Source organism: Rhinolophus sinicus, linkage group LG10, assembly GCF_036562045.2.
Source record: "Rhinolophus sinicus isolate RSC01 linkage group LG10, ASM3656204v1, whole genome shotgun sequence".
NCBI lineage: Eukaryota > Metazoa > Chordata > Mammalia > Chiroptera > Rhinolophidae > Rhinolophus > Rhinolophus sinicus.
Window position 1 is genome coordinate 94,287,821 of NC_133759.1, and position 17,553 is coordinate 94,305,373.

The 17,553-nt window shown below is 42.8% G+C and overlaps 1 protein-coding gene across 1 annotated transcript in view; it reads left to right on the plus strand.

The window, feature by feature from the left end:
* CYFIP2 (cytoplasmic FMR1 interacting protein 2) overlaps positions 1-17,553 on the plus strand; it is a 111,341-nt gene that overhangs the window by 5,961 nt on the left and 87,827 nt on the right. Inside the window, exons 2-4 of the mRNA XM_074313846.1 lie at positions 9,703-9,842; positions 11,339-11,428; positions 17,095-17,172. Coding sequence (XP_074169947.1) covers positions 9,726-9,842; positions 11,339-11,428; positions 17,095-17,172 — 285 coding nt within the window. The 5' untranslated portion in view covers positions 9,703-9,725. The remainder of the gene's footprint in view (positions 1-9,702; positions 9,843-11,338; positions 11,429-17,094; positions 17,173-17,553) is intronic.

A 17,553-nucleotide genomic window follows, 5' to 3' on the forward strand; every position in this document is an offset into this window, starting at 1 on the left:
GGAGTGATCCACAGAAAGGCTGCCTCAACCCTGACAAGTCAGGAAGCAGCTGAGTAAAATGGCAAATGCAGTGGCAAGCCCTTTAGCCGCACCAGAATCTTTTTCTTTGCTGTAAACAAAGAGGAGGGTAGGCCTTCTCCAGAGGCCCAAGTCCAGGCTGATTTGGCCTTCTCTGCTCTGACCTCAGGTCCCCTGTGTGGAGAGAAGCTGCAGGTGACAGAGCCTTTGGTCCCAGAAGGCCCACAGTGAGGGACTTACATGGCAAAGATTGCCTAGAAACAGTGCTGGGGGCTGGCCAGATACCTGAACTGCAAATAAGAAGGCCTTGGGTTGTCTTTTAGAGTAAATTTTAAATTTTTGATGAAAGCAATACATACACCTGCTTTAAAAAGACAAATAGTATTAAAAGACAATGAAAAACAACCAACAACCATCCAGTACCCACCTCCCCCAGAGGCTGCAGCTTTTAACTCTGTTTTTTCCAGTAGTTGCTTCCAGATCTCTAAATGATAAGCTTACACAGCTGTTTCTTGATTTATCTATTCTCTGCATTGTCTATTTACTTCCTGCTGTGATGGATGAAGATTTCACTTTCTTACACCATCCCCCACCCTCCCCTGCCCCCATCGCCCAATATAGTAAGAGTTCTATTTTAACCAAAATCGTGTTTAAAGTGTCTACATTATTAAGATGTGTAAATGATCATGCGACAGCCAAGTAATGTCCTTTGATTATATTTCCTTTCTTACATGGCTTTTTGTTTTATCACAGGATTAGAATTCTCTCTCTCTCTCTCTCAATCTCTCTCTCTCATATTCCTCATTTTCTTTTGCAGCTCTGTCATATCTGTTATTGTATTGGGTCCTCTTGTCTTCCCAGGAAGTTGTAGTGTTAGCCCCAGCTCTGCCTGTAACTGGCCAGGTGACCATGTACAAGTCTTTCCCATCTTTCAGCCTCAATGTCCTCATAGTAGAAAGAGAGCTCAGGTAGGAGGGGAGCCAGAGATCCATCTTGTTCTCATTCTCAACCTCAAAGCCCATCACCCTACCTAAGAGGGTTTCGCCTGAGGAGCCTCCTGGGTGGGGCAGCCCCAGGCCCTGACGGAGGGCAGTACAACAAAAGCAAGCAGGGGAGGGGCCTGGTTTGGGCCCTGCCCCCTGGTGGTCCCGCCCACCCTGCCGCCTAAGGGGACTGGCCCATGGAGTTAATATGAGTGTATATGTGGCTCTCTTTTTCTCTCCTGCTTTCCCCTGTTGATTTTTATTCAACAGTCTCTGCTTGTAGGGGCAGCATCAAACTCCCCAAGCTCCTCCTACTCCAGCTTCTAGCTCTCTTTGTACCACTTCTGCTTATGTTATACCCAAAGTTTACCAAAAGTCATCATACAAATACTAACGTGCTTTGGTAGTGGCTTTATGGAGATATAGTTCACTGTATTATACAATTCACCCGTTTAAAGCATACAGCTCAGTAATTTTCAGTATTCACAGAGTTGTACAACCATCCTCATGATCAGTTTTATAGCATTTTCATCACCCCAGAAAGAAACCTCGTGCCCGTCAGCAGCACCACCTATTTCCTCCCATCCCCACCCCGAGATTAGGCAACCACTCATCTACTTGATGTCTCTATAGATTTGCCTTTTCTGGACATTTCCTTTAAAAGCATATTGTGCTTCTTTCATCTAGCATACTATTTTCAAAGTTCATCCATGCCATAGCATACGTGCATACTTCATTCCTTTTTGTGACTGAATAATATTCCATTGTATGGATAGACCATATTTTATTTATGGTAACACTATGTTTAAAAATCTGAGAAATGGACACACTGTTTTCCAAAGTTATTGTACCATTTTATATTGCTACCAGCAGTGTATTGGGGGGGCTCTAATTTCACATCCTCACCAATACTTGTTATTATCTGTCTTATTTCTAATTATAGGGGGAAAGCATGCAGTCTTTCACCATGAAGTGTAATGTTGGCGGTGGGGTTTCTTTGTATCTGCCCTTTTTCAGGTTGAGGAAGTTCCCTCCTATTCCTTGAATGTTGTTATCATGAAAGAGGGTGAGATTTTGTCCAGTGCTTTTTTTTTTTTTTTTTTTACATGTACTGAGATGCTCCTAGGGGGCTGGTCCTTTATTCCATGGATACGGCTTATCACATTCATTGATTTTTCACATGTTAATGTTACACCACTTTTACATTCCTGGGATGAATCTCACTTGGTCATGGTATATAATCCTTTTTATATGTTGTTGGATTTGGTTTTGTGGGGGAACTAATTTTTTTTGTCACTTTCTACCTACCAAGCTGTTTACATGGATTAACTCATTTATGAGGTAGGAAGTATTATGATTCCTCACATCAAAGATGAGGAAAATGAGGCTCTGAAACCTGTCACCTTCCCAAGGTCACACAGCCAGGAAGTGGCAGAGCCAGGATTCGAATCCTAGTTTACCACCACACTAAACCACCGCTCATCAACATACTCGTATTAATGGTGGGTATGAGATGATTTTCAGATGGTACCCAGACCTATGTTTGTTTTCACTGTTTTTATTTTAATTTTTTTATAGTTTTCTTCTGTTTATGGCAACCAGTACTGGTTCTCTGTTAGTGATGGTGATCTACAGCTTCCTTCTACCATGTATGTACAAAGTAAAAGCAAAAAGTCTATTTAGAAAACCTATTAAGTAAATGATTGTACAGGAAGTTTATGGATGTGACTGCGTATTCCATGTTGATTTAGTTTGTATTATTAATAGTGACGGAGAAGGAATGAGAAAACTAGAAGTGAAGACACAGCCAACTTCAGGTCCTCTCGTTTCTCCTATGTCGTTAGGGGACTCGGGGGCATCGGGACATTCTTTCATCCACTACTTCCTCTGTGCCTAATCTGTCCTCGGCACTCTGCTAAGTTCTCTGACGTATTCAGTGATGGGTAAAGTGTGGTCCCTGACCTCACGGAGCTTATACACGTATGCATTATTCTACCGTAGGAAGGGCATCTGTGTTTTATCTCATGGGCAAACTCAGATTGATTGCTAGTGGCCTCCTGGAGTTCTGTATTTCACAAGAAGGATTTTGAGGCTGCCTGTGGACTCATTGAGAAATAAACACATTAACGATTAGCAACGTTTGCCCTGGCCTGGGAAGAGGAAGTAGCAGTACTTGCGACCCTTCTGAGGCAGAAAGTGTCAGAAGAGAGGTAGTGCTGAAATACCTAGGAGTGGAATTGCTGGGTCATATGGTAACTCTGTTTTATAACTTGAGGAACTACAAAACTGTTTTCTAAAGTGGCTGTGCTATTTTGCATTCCTAGCAGGAATGTATGAGAGTTCCAGTTTCACGTCCTCACCAACACTGCTAATAATCCCAGGGAGTTCCAAGGCAGGTGCAATCGTGTCACAGAGGGGAGGGACCTTGAAGGATGAGTGAAATGGGGACATACAGTGATAGAGGAAAGAGATTTTATGTCATAGATAACTGTTTATAGAATATGGAAGCTGTTTACATGCTCAAATGTTAAATATTTGAACCATTTTGATGAAGTTCTTTCTAAAATATGAGCAGTTTTCTTGCTATTTATATTCCTTCATCTCCTCTCCCATTTTTAAAAACATAGTATCTTGGACATAGCACCGCTTTTCTCGATGACTTGGGTTCATTGGTGATCCACTCATTGAACATAGAGTTCAGTTTAGCTGTAAATGTGTGCTTAGCACTGTGCTGGGAGCTGGGTGTGAATTAGGCACTGTGCCTGCACTCCAGGAGTTTATTGTTTAGGTCAGAAGAGAAAACATGGTAAATTGTATAATGAAGTTTTACAGATGCCATGAAAGAAGGAGCACACTGGGAGAAGGTAGAATCAGCTAAGGAAGAGGGAGTCAGAAAGCCTTCTTCAGGAGGTAAGCAGTCCCGTATGTCTCTCCCAGCTCTAGAATCATTCTGGCAACATATGAAGTATTTTGAGTTCTGTTGTGAACCGTGATACCGGTGAGATGTCTACAGGCTCTTGCATTGTGTAGAGCTATTGGTCGTACCCTCCATGGCTCAGACGCCTACGCCTGTATGGTTCCTCCCTCCACCTCGTATAGCTCTGTCTCTGTACGTGCCACCGTGAGGCTTGCTCCTGTCACCATCCAGGCTGCTTCTAACCTGTGGCCTTATTTTACAGATTGGCACAGGTGCTACTTGACAGGTGGCTTCAGGTGGCTCCTGTGGGGTTTGGAGCCACAGGGTCTGACCTTTGGATGAGTAGGGTGTTCCTGCAAAATGTTTCACTGGCAGCCTGTTTGGAATAAGCTACATGGTCCATTTGGATGCACTCTATGGAAGTCTTCTAAGATTCACACAAGTGACTATGTCCCTGCGTGGCCCCCGCACCTGTGAAGAAGTTCTGACGTGTAAAAGGGTCTCAGCTGCAGGGGACCACTATGACCTGTGGAGCCATCTTCTGTCATGGCAAATTCGAATCCCCACACAGTCTCCAGACACACCCCGCTTATACCCACGGTGGGAAAGCTGGTCACACTGTGAATTACTTCTTGGTATTTTTCCCTGCTCAAATGCTGCTTTAAAAAAAAATTTTAAGGGGGACTATCTAAGCCTCCCTTTTAAAATATTTATATTAATTGACATCTTTTATTGTATATGTAAATATACCTATATTTTAAATTTTATTCTTTTTACTTATTTTAGTTGCTTTCTAGCTGGAGAGATTTACCGACAGGGAACATATTTCCTGGCCTGTGGATGTGCATATTAGGTTGGTGCAAAAGTAATTGCAGTTGAAAAGATTAAAAATAATTGCAAAAACTGCAATTACTTTTGCACCACCCTAATAAAACCCAAAGGTGACAGTTACCTGATCTTTCTAGCTTGGCGTAGTCTTGTTCTTCTTGAGGAAGGAAAAAGCAGCCAAACTGGAGGGGGTAAAAAAGGAATGTGCTTTGTACCTTTCAAAATGATACAAAAGTAGGTGTGGTCTTGAAAAAAGGGAATAGAACTGGGAGTAAAGATATCCCCTTTCTGCTGGAGCTCAGCCACTAGCTGACCGTGTGACCTTGAATGGAAATTTTCACTTCTCAGTCACAGTGTGCCCTCCTTAGAAAGACAGCAAAAATAACACCTGACCTCTCAAACTTGCAGGGTAGTTGTGATTGAGGAAGTCAGTATGCAAGATCTATAAAGCTGAGCTATCAGAGTGATAATAGAAATGCTTCCTTTTGGGTAGAAGTATCATTACAATGTTTAATTCATCCATTCACTCTGTTAAAAAGAGGCCACCCGACTGGCTAACATTTCCTCGAGTGCTTACTCTGTGCCTGCTCCTGGGCTAAGCACTCCATATGCCACACTGTCATAAGTCTCAGAATAAATCACTGAGGGTAAGGGAGTATTATCATCCCTTTACAGCTAAGGAAACTGAGGCTCAGAGAGGTTCAGTACTATGTTTATTACAGTTGTATAACTAGTAAAGTGGCAGATGACGGATTTGAGCCCCATGGCTCAAGCTTAACCACTATCCTTAGCCTAGTGTTCCACCTCAGGAAAAATACCTTTCTTCATTTTACTTGCAGAATGTCAAACAGAAAACAATGCAGATCTCTTGCTTCCAGAGTAGCAGGGTTTAACCTGTGGGTAGTCAGAACCTGCATTCCCAAAGCCAGGTTCCTCCCATCCTGCATTTGTGCGGCCCACCTCCTTTTGCTCAGGATCTATCAGTCATCTCAGCCAAGGGCACTTCTCAGAAGCAAATTGCCTATAAGCTCAGTGTTATTCCTTGTCTCTGTGAAACCTGGCCACACCGAGTTTGAGTTTGTTGTGAAGACACTGAACTTAAATATGCCCTGAGTGCCCCACACTGAGAGGTTGCAGGTGTGTCTGGTAAATGATGCTCCCATAACACTGTTCATTTTTTAATGTTTTATTAATTTCTCTTCTAAAATGACCAAATGGCCATATGTTCATAGACTGAATTAAAGAATTCATTTGGAAGGTTGCATAAAAGACAGGACATTTAGGCCAGAAAATAACTGATTTTCATGTATACCTTTGTTAAAATTTCCCGTACGTTTTTTCTTTCCAATTGGTGGGGAGTTGGCAGTGACTTCCAGCACTTGAGTTAAAAATGTCTCATTTCTTCCTCCTTTAGGCAGTGAGTTATGTACAAACAAACATAGAAATCCATTAGAGAAGCTATATTTACAAGGAGAAAAGAAAGGTTGCATTGATAGAAATAAAGATTCCTAATTTACTGACTTTGTAGGCTGTTCAGTTATTGATACTCTTCAAGTGAAGTTCAGGGGTATTATTGTGTTAAAGGGGAAACCTTAAGGGTTATTCTAGTAAATTAGTATTTTGATGTCTGTAAAGCCCAGAAGAAACCCATGTTATAGGAGACAGGAGAAGGGAAAGGTCATGACAAGTGGGAGTCAGAGAAGATAAAGGGAAGATATATTAGAACTGGGAATGTATACACTAAGCTGGGGGTTTCCTGGAAAATTTCAAATATATATAAAATTATATAGAAAAAATATGATAAATCTCTGTGTAAGCATCTCACAGCATTAACAACTATAAACTCATGGCTGGCTTTGTTCCATTTCTCACTATTCACCCATCTAGTATCATTTGGAAGCAAACACCTATATCCTTTTATCCATATTTTAGTAGGTATTTCTAGAAGCTAAGGAATCTTTTAGAACAACACCAATATCATCACAATAAAAAATAATAACACTGTTTCCTTAATATTATCAAATATCCAATCAGTATTCTATTTTCCAATTTTCTTGTAAATGTTATAATTTTATTTTTATGGTGGTTTGTTTGGAATAGGATCTAAATAAGGTCTTATAAGCTTTCCTTTCCACCTCTTTTTTCTCCTTGCAATTTATTTGTTGAAAGCACTGAGTTGTTTGTCCAGCAGAGTTTCCCATAGATTGCATTTTACTGATGGCATCACTGTGGCATATTTTAAGTGTGTTCTTCTGTATTTCCTGTCAATTGGTATCAACGCTTGAGTAGATTGAAGTTTTTTTGTTTTGGGTCCATCTTTCTTCATAGAAAAGTGTGTTTTTCCATCAGGAGGCACATAATGTCTGATTGTCTTTCATTATTGATGTTAGCAGCAGTTGATCAGTACCTTCGTCCATTTGTTCATTGGGGGTTGGAAAAGAGGGATATTTTAATTCTGTCACTATTTCTGGGAGGTAAAAAAACGGGAGAGACAGAAACACCTCTCTTCTGCAATTTGGTTTTCCACTGTTGCAATTTGTATAGGAAAGACAGGTTAAGTGTTCTCTTGTTTCCTTTGTTTATTGTTTTTCAACATAAAAGTTGGTTCACAGGCATGCTCCAACAGTAACAAAGTAATAAAAACCAAGTTTCTATTAGGTATCTTTATGCTTTCATGGATTTAAACATATTTGATATTGTTTCAAGTCCTTTGAGTTACGCTAAGTGGTGTTCACTTTGCCCCATGTTTGGCCAATGGGAGTTGCCTCAAGTTGGCTCCTGGGTCCCTTTGATAAATAGCTGCTTCTAGGCCTTTTATGTAGGACAAACCTTGGTTCCAACCACAGCTCCATCACTTGCCAGCCCTTGACCTTGTGAAATTACTTAAATTCTAAGCTTCTTTTTGTGCATCTGTAAATGGGAATAATCATAGTAGTACCTACCTTTATAGAGTTGATACAAGATTACAATAGTCAAGTATTTGGCAGAGTGTCTCCCAAAGAGCAAGGGCTAAAACAAAGTTTAGGTTTATTATTGTTATTATTTGAATTAACGAGGAGAGTTATTAGGGCTTTGGAACTTGTACAGCATTATGTGCCATAAAAATCATTAACCCCTCCTGCACAAGGGACTTATTAGTGTAAGAAAGAGGGCAGTCTTGTCTGTGCTTTGGCAAATGGTTTTGCTGTAGAAGCGAATGGCACACTTAGAATTCAGGGGTGAGAAGAGAGAAGAGGAAGAAGCATAAGTGTGGGGAGGGCCTGAAACTACCCAGGGAGGCCAGGTGCCTGCAGAGGGCACAAGGGGAAGTCACTTCTGAGCTGCCTGTGTCCTCATTGGATGTGGCTTTGGCTGTTGCCATGGTGCATGACAGGGAGGTGTGTTAACCCAGTGAAGTGTGAATCACGATTAACTGTTCAGCTCCATCTGCCCTCTCAGCTGTAGGCCTCAGGGAGACACCAGGGTAGGGACTGCATGCCGTTAGCTACACTCCAGCTGTTTCAGCCCTTTTTAGCCCCTGGACCCAGTTCTCCTGTCCGGGGTCCTTCTCCCATGTGCCCTGACATATTTCCTAGTGGGCCAGGCACATTCTCCTCCAGCACTCAGTACTCTTAGTAGAACCCTCAAGTGTGTTTCACCTGCTATGACTGGGGGTGGGGAAGGAAGGGTGCTCCTGTAGCACCACCCTGGGCCTTCTCTTTGTTTCCTTATTAAAATGTGCCAAAGGGTTAGCTTATTGCTAATCTTACAAAGCTCAGGTTTTAGATTTTTGTTCACCTAGTGTACTGTTTTGGTTTGCTTTGTTTTTGCTTCATTTCTGCTTTGGTAATTATCAATCCCTAGATTCTCATCTCTTTGGGTCAATTTTTATTCTTTCTTTAGATTTTGAATGGAAAATTGGGTTCATTTAGTTCTACTTCCTTATTTCCTACAAAATGCCTTTAAGACATTTATTCATGCGCCCTTTCAATTCTAAATATTGTATCATTTCTATTTGAATTCCTCTTTAGCTATGAATAACCTAAAAGTGTGTTTTTATACATTTTCATAGGTGTGAGGGTTGGGGGGGCGGCTATTATCTGCATCATTGAGTTCTGATTTTATTGCACTGTAATCAGTGAATGTGACTTCTAGGTCATATTTGAGGGAAGTCGGTGGCCTCAGTCATGATCAGTTTTTACCAACATTTCATGTATGTTTGAAAAAAAACGAGTATCGGAAAACTGTTTGCTGAGTTAGGTAACTGTGCTGTTCAGGGCCGCTTCAATTTCACGGCCTGGCAAGGTTCTCATCGAAGCCACTGCCTTCTGCCAGCTTCCCAGACACAAAAAAATGTCCATTTGGGGCTGATTTGTTCAGTGTGGCACACAAAACACAGCCAGGCCACGGAAGATGATGGCTCTTCCTTTTTGCAAATAAGATGACTTTTGCTGGAGTCCGAATTCTCTTAGTCCCAGCTGAATCAGCTTGTAAAACCTAGGCTCTGCTTTCAAGTGGCTGTTGCAGTCATGGATATTTGTGCTATGCAGTAATTTAAGAATGGAACTGATAAATGTTTTCATGAAGAACAAAAGTTGGGGGCTGACCATGGCCTGTGTCTTAGCATCAGGCATTACTTGAAGTCCTTTGCTCTTGGTCACTGCGGTTGTGTGGGCATTGCATCACTTCTTTGTGTCTTCATTAGCTATGTGGCTATGATACGTCTACCATACTGATCACAGAGGGTTGTGGTGAGGCTCAGCTGAGATAACAGACATAAAATGTACTTTATAAACTGGAAAGAGATCTTCAAATATCAGGGGCCGGTTGAAGGCACCTTGTGAAATAGTAGCAAGTATGGTCTAAATGCATGTTAACTCCCTTTGTTCTCTGGAAGGAGCCTGAACAGGGTGAAACTGAGAGCAATGCTTGGAGGCCCCCGAAATTCTTCATTGTCCTTCCCTTCCTTTCCCGCAGAGTAGAATACAGAAACTGCAGCCATGACCACCCACGTGACCCTGGAAGATGCCCTGTCCAACGTGGACCTCTTGGAAGAGCTGCCCCTCCCTGACCAGCAGCCATGCATCGAGCCTCCACCTTCCTCTATCATGTACCAGGTAAATTCTCCCAGGGCACTGGGAGGCTTGGGAGCTCTGGAGATCCCCTAAGAGGGTTTGCCCTGAAGGCAGAGGAAAAAGGGAGGTCTGCCTGTAGAAGGTGAAAGGCCGTGCGCTGATGGAATCCCTGGTGCACTGGTGGAACAGAGTGTAAGGAATAGATTAGCTGGTAAATGTACACCCGAGCTATTTCTCCTCCCTGGGGAAGGCTTGTTGATCTGCTCTGACCCCAAATACCTTCCCGGCTGTTCTTGCTGCAGCACCAACCAAGGCTTTGGCAGCTTTGACCTCATGAATTAAATATTGCAATTTAGAAACCCCTAGAGCTTGTCTGGGTAATTACTTTTCCTTCATGTATGTGAGAAGAGCTCTTCAACTCCCCAGAGCAGCTAATGGCTCAGGGAAGCTGGTCACAGTTGTTTGCTTTTGCCTAAGAGAGGTGAGCTTGTGATAAACCATGATCAGATTGCTCAAAACCTCGATGCCACCAGGGCACACATGGGGACAGCATCGATGCAGCCGGAGTCTGCCTTGCAAACAGCCCATGGTCTGCAGACAAGTATGCCACTTTAAGAAAGAATAGTCTTAATTTGAAATCCTTGGCTATATCTGTCTGACCTTTTGAAAGTTCTTGGACTGCTAAATGAAACTAAATATAAATGCATAATATATTTTCAATTTTATTCAGTGGTCAGATTTATGAAGCACATGCCCAAAGGTTCAACTCAAACTTGGTTCATTCACATTTTGTAACACAGATTAAATTTTTAACTATATAATTTTTTTTTTATTATAAGCAATACAGAAAAGTATAGCAAATAAAAATTTCCCTGTAACTATGTCTATATGTAGACACACACACCCCTTTTTTTTATTTTACCACATATATGTATATATTTTTAATACACCCAAAGGGAATCATACTATATACATTGCTCTATGATTTGGCTTTTTTAACTTAAAATTCGTTACGGATATTTTCCCCTGAAAATGCTGCCACATTATTTTTAATCACCACGGAGTATATATAAGTCCAAGAGTATAGATATACTATTATTTATTTAGCCTTTCACTATGAATGGACATTTGTATGATCTCCAGTTTTTTCTATAACAAAAAAAATGCTGCATTTGTTATCCTTGTATGTATGTGTCTCCACCCTCACGTGAGTATTTTTGCAACTGCTGGATGAAAGCAATGCACACCTTAAGTTTAACAGGTACTTAGGCTTGTATAGTGTAAGCATTTACTTCTGGGGGTCGGCTGGGTACATCTGGGAACTACCAATGAGCAGGGGGTACGGGCCATGTCTGTAGACGGCTCCTGCCCGGTGTGGTCCAGCGTGAGATTCTTGGAAGTAGATGAGAGGGCACTGTGTACATAGCTTTCCACAGAGAACTTGTGGCATTTGTAGGCAGCAATTTGCTTCCTGGGCACCCAGCCACCTGGGACCTGTTTTCTAACAACCAAATGTTCCTGTCCTCTGATTCCCACAGGCTAACTTTGACACAAACTTCGAGGACAGGAATGCATTTGTCACAGGCATTGCAAGGTACATTGAGCAGGCGACGGTCCACTCCAGCATGGTAAGTCTCTGTGACCCTACCTGGGCAGGAGGGGCTGTGGGCAACTTCTCACACCAGGGGCCTGTGCTCAGCTGTTCCAAGAAGACCTGCCTCAAGTCAGATCTGTCCCTCTTAAGCCCATTCTCAAGCCTGCCACAGCCCCTCTCAGTGCCTAGGGCCATACTGTCCCCATGTCTTCCAGCTTTGCAAATCCTACTCACCTTTAGGGCCCAACACCATCCCCACTGTTCACTTCCCTGAGCTTCTATAGCCTTCTGAGTTAACACGTCGTTAGATCCTGCCTTGTCTTGTACTTTATAGATGACTGGCTTTGTGGAATTTTATCTCTTGTAAAGCAAAAGATTTCTCAGGAAAGGGGTGGTAGCTTTGGAATAGTATGCTGACTTGAGGAAGCGGGTGGCATAAATCATTCATAGGCGGGACCAGCTGTTTTATGGATCAGGTGTCTGACCGCTCTGTGAGGGATCACCCCTTCCCTCCTGGGCTTTCTTTGATTTTATTCTCATGCAGCCCTGAAATTTGAAGAATTCCAGATTCCTCTTTCACAGGCTCTGTGGACCTTTCTCACTGTATCGGTTATATTCTAAAACCTTGTCTTACCATACCGTGCCCATTCAGTAAATAGTGTGTACCTAGTACCTGCAGAGACTGCTAAATGCTGGGGAGGGCTATGCAAGGACAAGTAGGGGCCAGTCTTGATTCTCAAGTCAAGTGGGAAACAGACAAGCTTCCCTTTTATTGAACACTTTCTGTGAAGATATTTTAAATGCATTGTCTCAATTAATCCTCACCTCAACCCTGTGAGGTAGGTTCTATTACAATACCCATTTTACAGATGGGGAAAACTGAAGCCCAGAAAAGTTAAGTAAATTACTCAGGATCCTGCAGCTGACAAGTGACAGAGCTAAACCCTGGTCTGTCTGACTACAAAACCTGTGCTCCAGACAACTCTTTGCAGACAAAAATGCATGAAATGCAAGGCAAATGATATGGTAAAAGTTTCAAGTTCTGTGTTTTTGAAGGGGCCTTGAGAGGGGTTAGAGAAAGCTTAATGAAGGAAATGGCTTTTGAGTAGGGCCTTGTATACTATATATAGTGTTACAGTGTGTGTGTGCGTGTGTGTGTGTGTACACGCACACACATTATAACCGTATAGATGGCACTTTAAAATGTATAAGGTATTCTCATATATGATATCATTGGAGCCTTATAACAGTCCTACGACTTGCAAAGAGGTCATTATGCCCATTTTTAGGGATGAGAAAACTGAAACCTAGAGAAGTTAATAAGCCAGTTGTTCGTGATCACATTGCTGGTAAGTCACAGGGTTGAACATGGAATCCAGGACTTGTGCTTCCCAGGCCTGGCCTCTCTCCAATGCACTCTTCTGTCCCACACAGTTAGAACTGCATCTGTCAGGGATGAGATGGCACATGCTTACCCCTGGTGGAACCAGCATGAGCAAAAGCACAGAGGCAAAAATTTCCAGAGACTGCCGGGGTTTGGACTGTGAGGTACATACAAGGAAATTCCTGTGGTACTTATGGAAAATCAGATAACAGTCAGTGCATAGAGGATCTATTCACTTGATAGCAAAATGCCACAGACGGGGTAGCTTAAATAACAGATATGTATTTTCTCACAGTTCTGGAGACTAGAAGTCCCATATCAAGCCGAGCTGGTTTCTCCTGAGGCCTCTCCCCTCGCCTTGCTGCCAGCCACCTTCTCACTGTGTCCTCACGTCACCTTTCCTCTGTGTGCCCACACATGTAGAGCGTCTCTTTTTGTGTCCGAATTTCCTCTTCTTAAAAGGAGACCAGTCCGATTGGATGAGGGCCCATCGTACTGTCCTCATTTTAACTTCACCACCTCTTTAAAGGCTCTATCTCCCCATGTAGGTGCTAGGGGTTAGGCTTGAACATGACTTTGGGGGGGCTGGACACAATTCAGCCCATAACAGAGGGCTTTAGTTCATTTAATCAAGAATCAAAAGCAACGGAAAATGTTCCTCCGTGAGAGAAATGTGAACACAACCCTGCTTGGGGAATACGGTTCATTTGTTAGTTACGTGTGGAATGAATTGGGAGGCAAATGAGTCAGTTGAGATAAAGTTATCAACATTGGCGGCATTAAGGGCCGAATAAGGGCAATGGCATGAGGGATGGCTGAGGATACGGAGAGGAGAGACAGTGGGGGTTAAGGTTACCTGGCTTTACAATCAGCTGGGTGCTGAAGCAGAGAGAATGGAGCTACGCTGATGGCAGTTGCCTAGAAGTACCACGTCAGGGGCCCCAAAAGGCAGGTCAGGAGGAGGGTCCAGTTTAGAGGGGGATTGTATGAGTTTTCTATTGTTGCTGTAACAGGTTACCACAAACTTAGTGGCCTCAAACAACACAGATATGTTTGCTTACAGTTCTTTTTGCCAGAAGTCCGACATGGGTCTTACGGGGTTAAAATCAAGGTGTGGGCAAAGCTGTGTTCCTTTTGGGAAGACTCTAGAGGAGAATGTGTTTCCTGGCTTTTCCAAGCTTCTAGAGGCTGTCCACACTCCTTGGCTCAGCCCCCTTCCAGCCAGCAATCACAGCACTCCAATCTCTGCTTCCGTCCTCACGTCTCTTCTCTGGCTCTCCTGTCTCCTTCTGTCACTTTTTAGGACCTTTGTCATTACCTTGGATCCACCAGCTAATTGAGGATAACCTCCCCGTCACAAGGTTCCTAACTTAATTACATCTGCAAAGTCCCTTTTGCCATGTAAGGTATTATGTTCACAGGTTCTGCAGACTAGGGTACGGATATCTTTGTGGAGCCATTGTTCTGCCCAAACAGGGATGGTGATGATAGGGTTTTAGACGGGTCAAAGAATAGGGTATCCTGTTGACATTCATGGATAATGCCAGAACCTCACTTCACTCAGCAACTCCCACCTTGTATCTTGCTAAATCTTTCTCTAGAGTAGTTTATGAGCAGCAAAGTGTCTTCATTAAATGTTCACCTTCTTGTGTTTCTCCTGCCCACACTTGGGCAGGACAGCCAGAGAAAAGAGGAGGAAGAGAAAGTGTAGACAACGTACTTGACCAGCTATGAGGCACAGTTGAGGATTCTTTGCTCAGGGTGAGATGGGGGCAGAGTGTCCAGAGTAAGTGCTAAGAGATCTGGTCTGTCACTACCCGCCCTGAAATTTGAGCTGAACTCACATTGGGTTTAAGTCACGGACTCACAGAATCTTACAAACGTAAAGGACCTGAGGGACCCTTAGTCCTGCTGCGGTCAACCTGGGCTGTATTTTGGAGTCACCTGGAGGGCATTAAAAAATACTGATGCCTGGGTCCCCTCCCAGGGATAATGATTTAGTTCTAGAGGGACGTGGCCTGGGCATGGCCAGTTTTCAAAGTTCTCCACGTGATGCAGTCAGGGTTGAGAACCAGTGATTTCGGCCAATTCTTTACCCCCATATGTGAAAATCATGACATTTTCAAGGTGAAAAGTCTCCTGTGGTCCCACCAATGGCTCTTTCCCCCACACCATCCTGACCGCTATATTCCAGGCATAATTATACAACAAATCTGGCTGATGGTCAACGTAATTGTCCATAGGGGAGAATCCATGTCATTGTTGTTTGCTGCCCTGTTCTGAGTAGCGCAGAGCCTGAGACCCATGAGTGGCCAGTAACACATTCATTGCATGAATGAGTTGGAATATTCACACCTCCCGGTGGGCAGTTCGGGTGTCATCAAGTACACACGTTCCCTATGTTAATGTCACTTCCCTTTTTTGGCATGTGTTCTGAAGCAATGGCAGCAGGAGACCCACAAGCTTGGTCCTGGTTCTCTGCTGTCTCAAGGACAACTTGTTACTGATTTTAAAAATACTGACTGAAAGTGTGACTCGTCAGTGATAGTTGCTGTTGCAAGCAAAGCTATAAAAAGTCATAAACGCCAAATTAAATCTGTTCTTGTACTAGGAAGATATTATGAAATAGATATGTTATGTGGGATAAAAAAATAAATCAGTGAAGGTTCATTTTTGTAGCAATACAAATATTGACAATAGAGGTGGTCTTGCTATATTCTTTTTTTATTGTTCTTTTTGAGAGATCCTTCATAGGACATAAAATTTACCATTTAAGGTGTACAATTTAGTGGGTGTTTGTTTTTTTTAAAACATATTTGCGATGTTAGACCGCCATCACCACTGTCTAATTTCCATCACCACAAAAAGAGACCCGAAACCCATTAGTGGTCACTTCCAATTCCTCCCTCTTCCCATCCCCAGGAAAACACTAATCTATTATACTGTCTCTCTCTATGGATTCGTTGACACTGAACATTTCATCTAAATGAATCCTACAAAATGTGGGCTTTTGTATCTGGCTCCTTTCACTCAGCATCATGTTTTCAAAGTTCATCCATGTGGTAGCGTGTGTCAGCACTTCCTTTTATAGAGGATTACTATTCCATTGTATGGCTGCACCACATTTTATTTATCCATTCCTCAGTTGATGGACATTTGGGTTGTTTCCACTTTTTGGCTATTAGAACAGTAACTGCTATGAACAAGTGTGTAAGTTTCTTTGTGGACCCATGTTTTCATTTCTCTTGGGCATATACCTAGGAGTGGAATTTCTGGGTCATTCGGTAACTCTGTGTTTAATTTTTTGAGACACTGCCAGACTATCTTTTCCTAGTAATAGTCTTAACTCCCTTTATACAGATGACCTAGTCTGTGGGAGTGTGCACTTGTGCGTGCATGTGTGTGTGCTAGGTTGTGTGTGTGTGTGTGTGTTTGTATTCGTATTCCATTTAATTCTCAAAATTATCTGAGGTTGTTATTGTCATTGTCACTAAATGGAGAATCTTAGGTTCAGTTATTTCCTGAAGGCCAAAGGGCCAAGGAAGTGATGAAGCTGAGATTTGAGCCCAGATATTTGGACCCTGAATTTAGGGCTCTTTCCATAGTCACTCTTACTAGGTGAGGTGAGTGAGTCATCATCGTATTTTTCAGATTTATTTTTCATGCTGTTGTTGGTTTTGCCACCTACTCTGTATTATTTTTTAAAAATTGATCTTAATCATTTGCCTACTTATAAAATAGTAACATGGGCGTTTATAGAAAGTGCAAACGTTATAATACCGTATAATAGGAGAAGTGACAGCTCCTGTTTATCCAGCCCCACAGAGAGCTTGCTCGTCAGCGTTTGGTGCGTATTCCACCAAAACATTTTTCAATACAGAGTAATAGACTGTCATAATTATTACTCTTTGTTTGTTTTTTTAAAATCTATCTGTTGTACATACTGTTTTACTACTTGCTTACTTTCTTGCTAACTGTATATCTGGGACAGCTTTTGCTGTTGGAACAAATAGATCTGCCCCCTTTCTAAGGTGGCCATCTAGCTTTGAAAAACGGTGGCCTGCTCACCCAGAGCGCTCCTGGGTGTCTGATGGGTAATATCGGCCAGTGCTTCTCAAACTGAGTCACCGGGAATGTTATGGAAACGCAGGTTTTGATCCCCTGTGCCCGGGAAGGGGCCCGAGACTGCATTTCTAATAAGCCCCCCAGGTGATGTGGTCCACCCACCACACGGAGTGGTGAGGATTTGGGGGGCTGTTGAGAAGCTCTGTAGCACTGCCTCAGTTTCTCCCTGATGAGCGCGTTTTGCTTTTCAGAATGAAATGCTGGAGGAAGGGCACGAGTATGCAGTCATGCTGTACACCTGGCGCAGCTGTTCCCGGGCCATCCCCCAGGTGAGACTGTCCTGCCACGATGGGGGCGCTACCACCCTCCACTTCATCCCCATCCTTAAAGCTGAGTTCCAGGTGGCAGGGGCGTGCTGAAGACGTTCCGAGAGCTTCTCGTAAAACTGAACCCTACTTAAAAACTATTTGTTCAGTGTATTTTATTTTGAAAGCGATATATGCTGACTATATAACACCCACACCATTGCCAAAAGGTACAAAGTAAAAATTAAGAGGTCTCCACCTCCTCACCCACCACCCACACCCACCTCCCAACAGAGCGTGATCACTACAGAGGCTTTGGACGTTTTGCTGCCTTTTAGTCTGGATCTTTCTCCTTGACGATCATGAACATCCCTGATTATTATTCCGTAAATTATTCTCATCTAC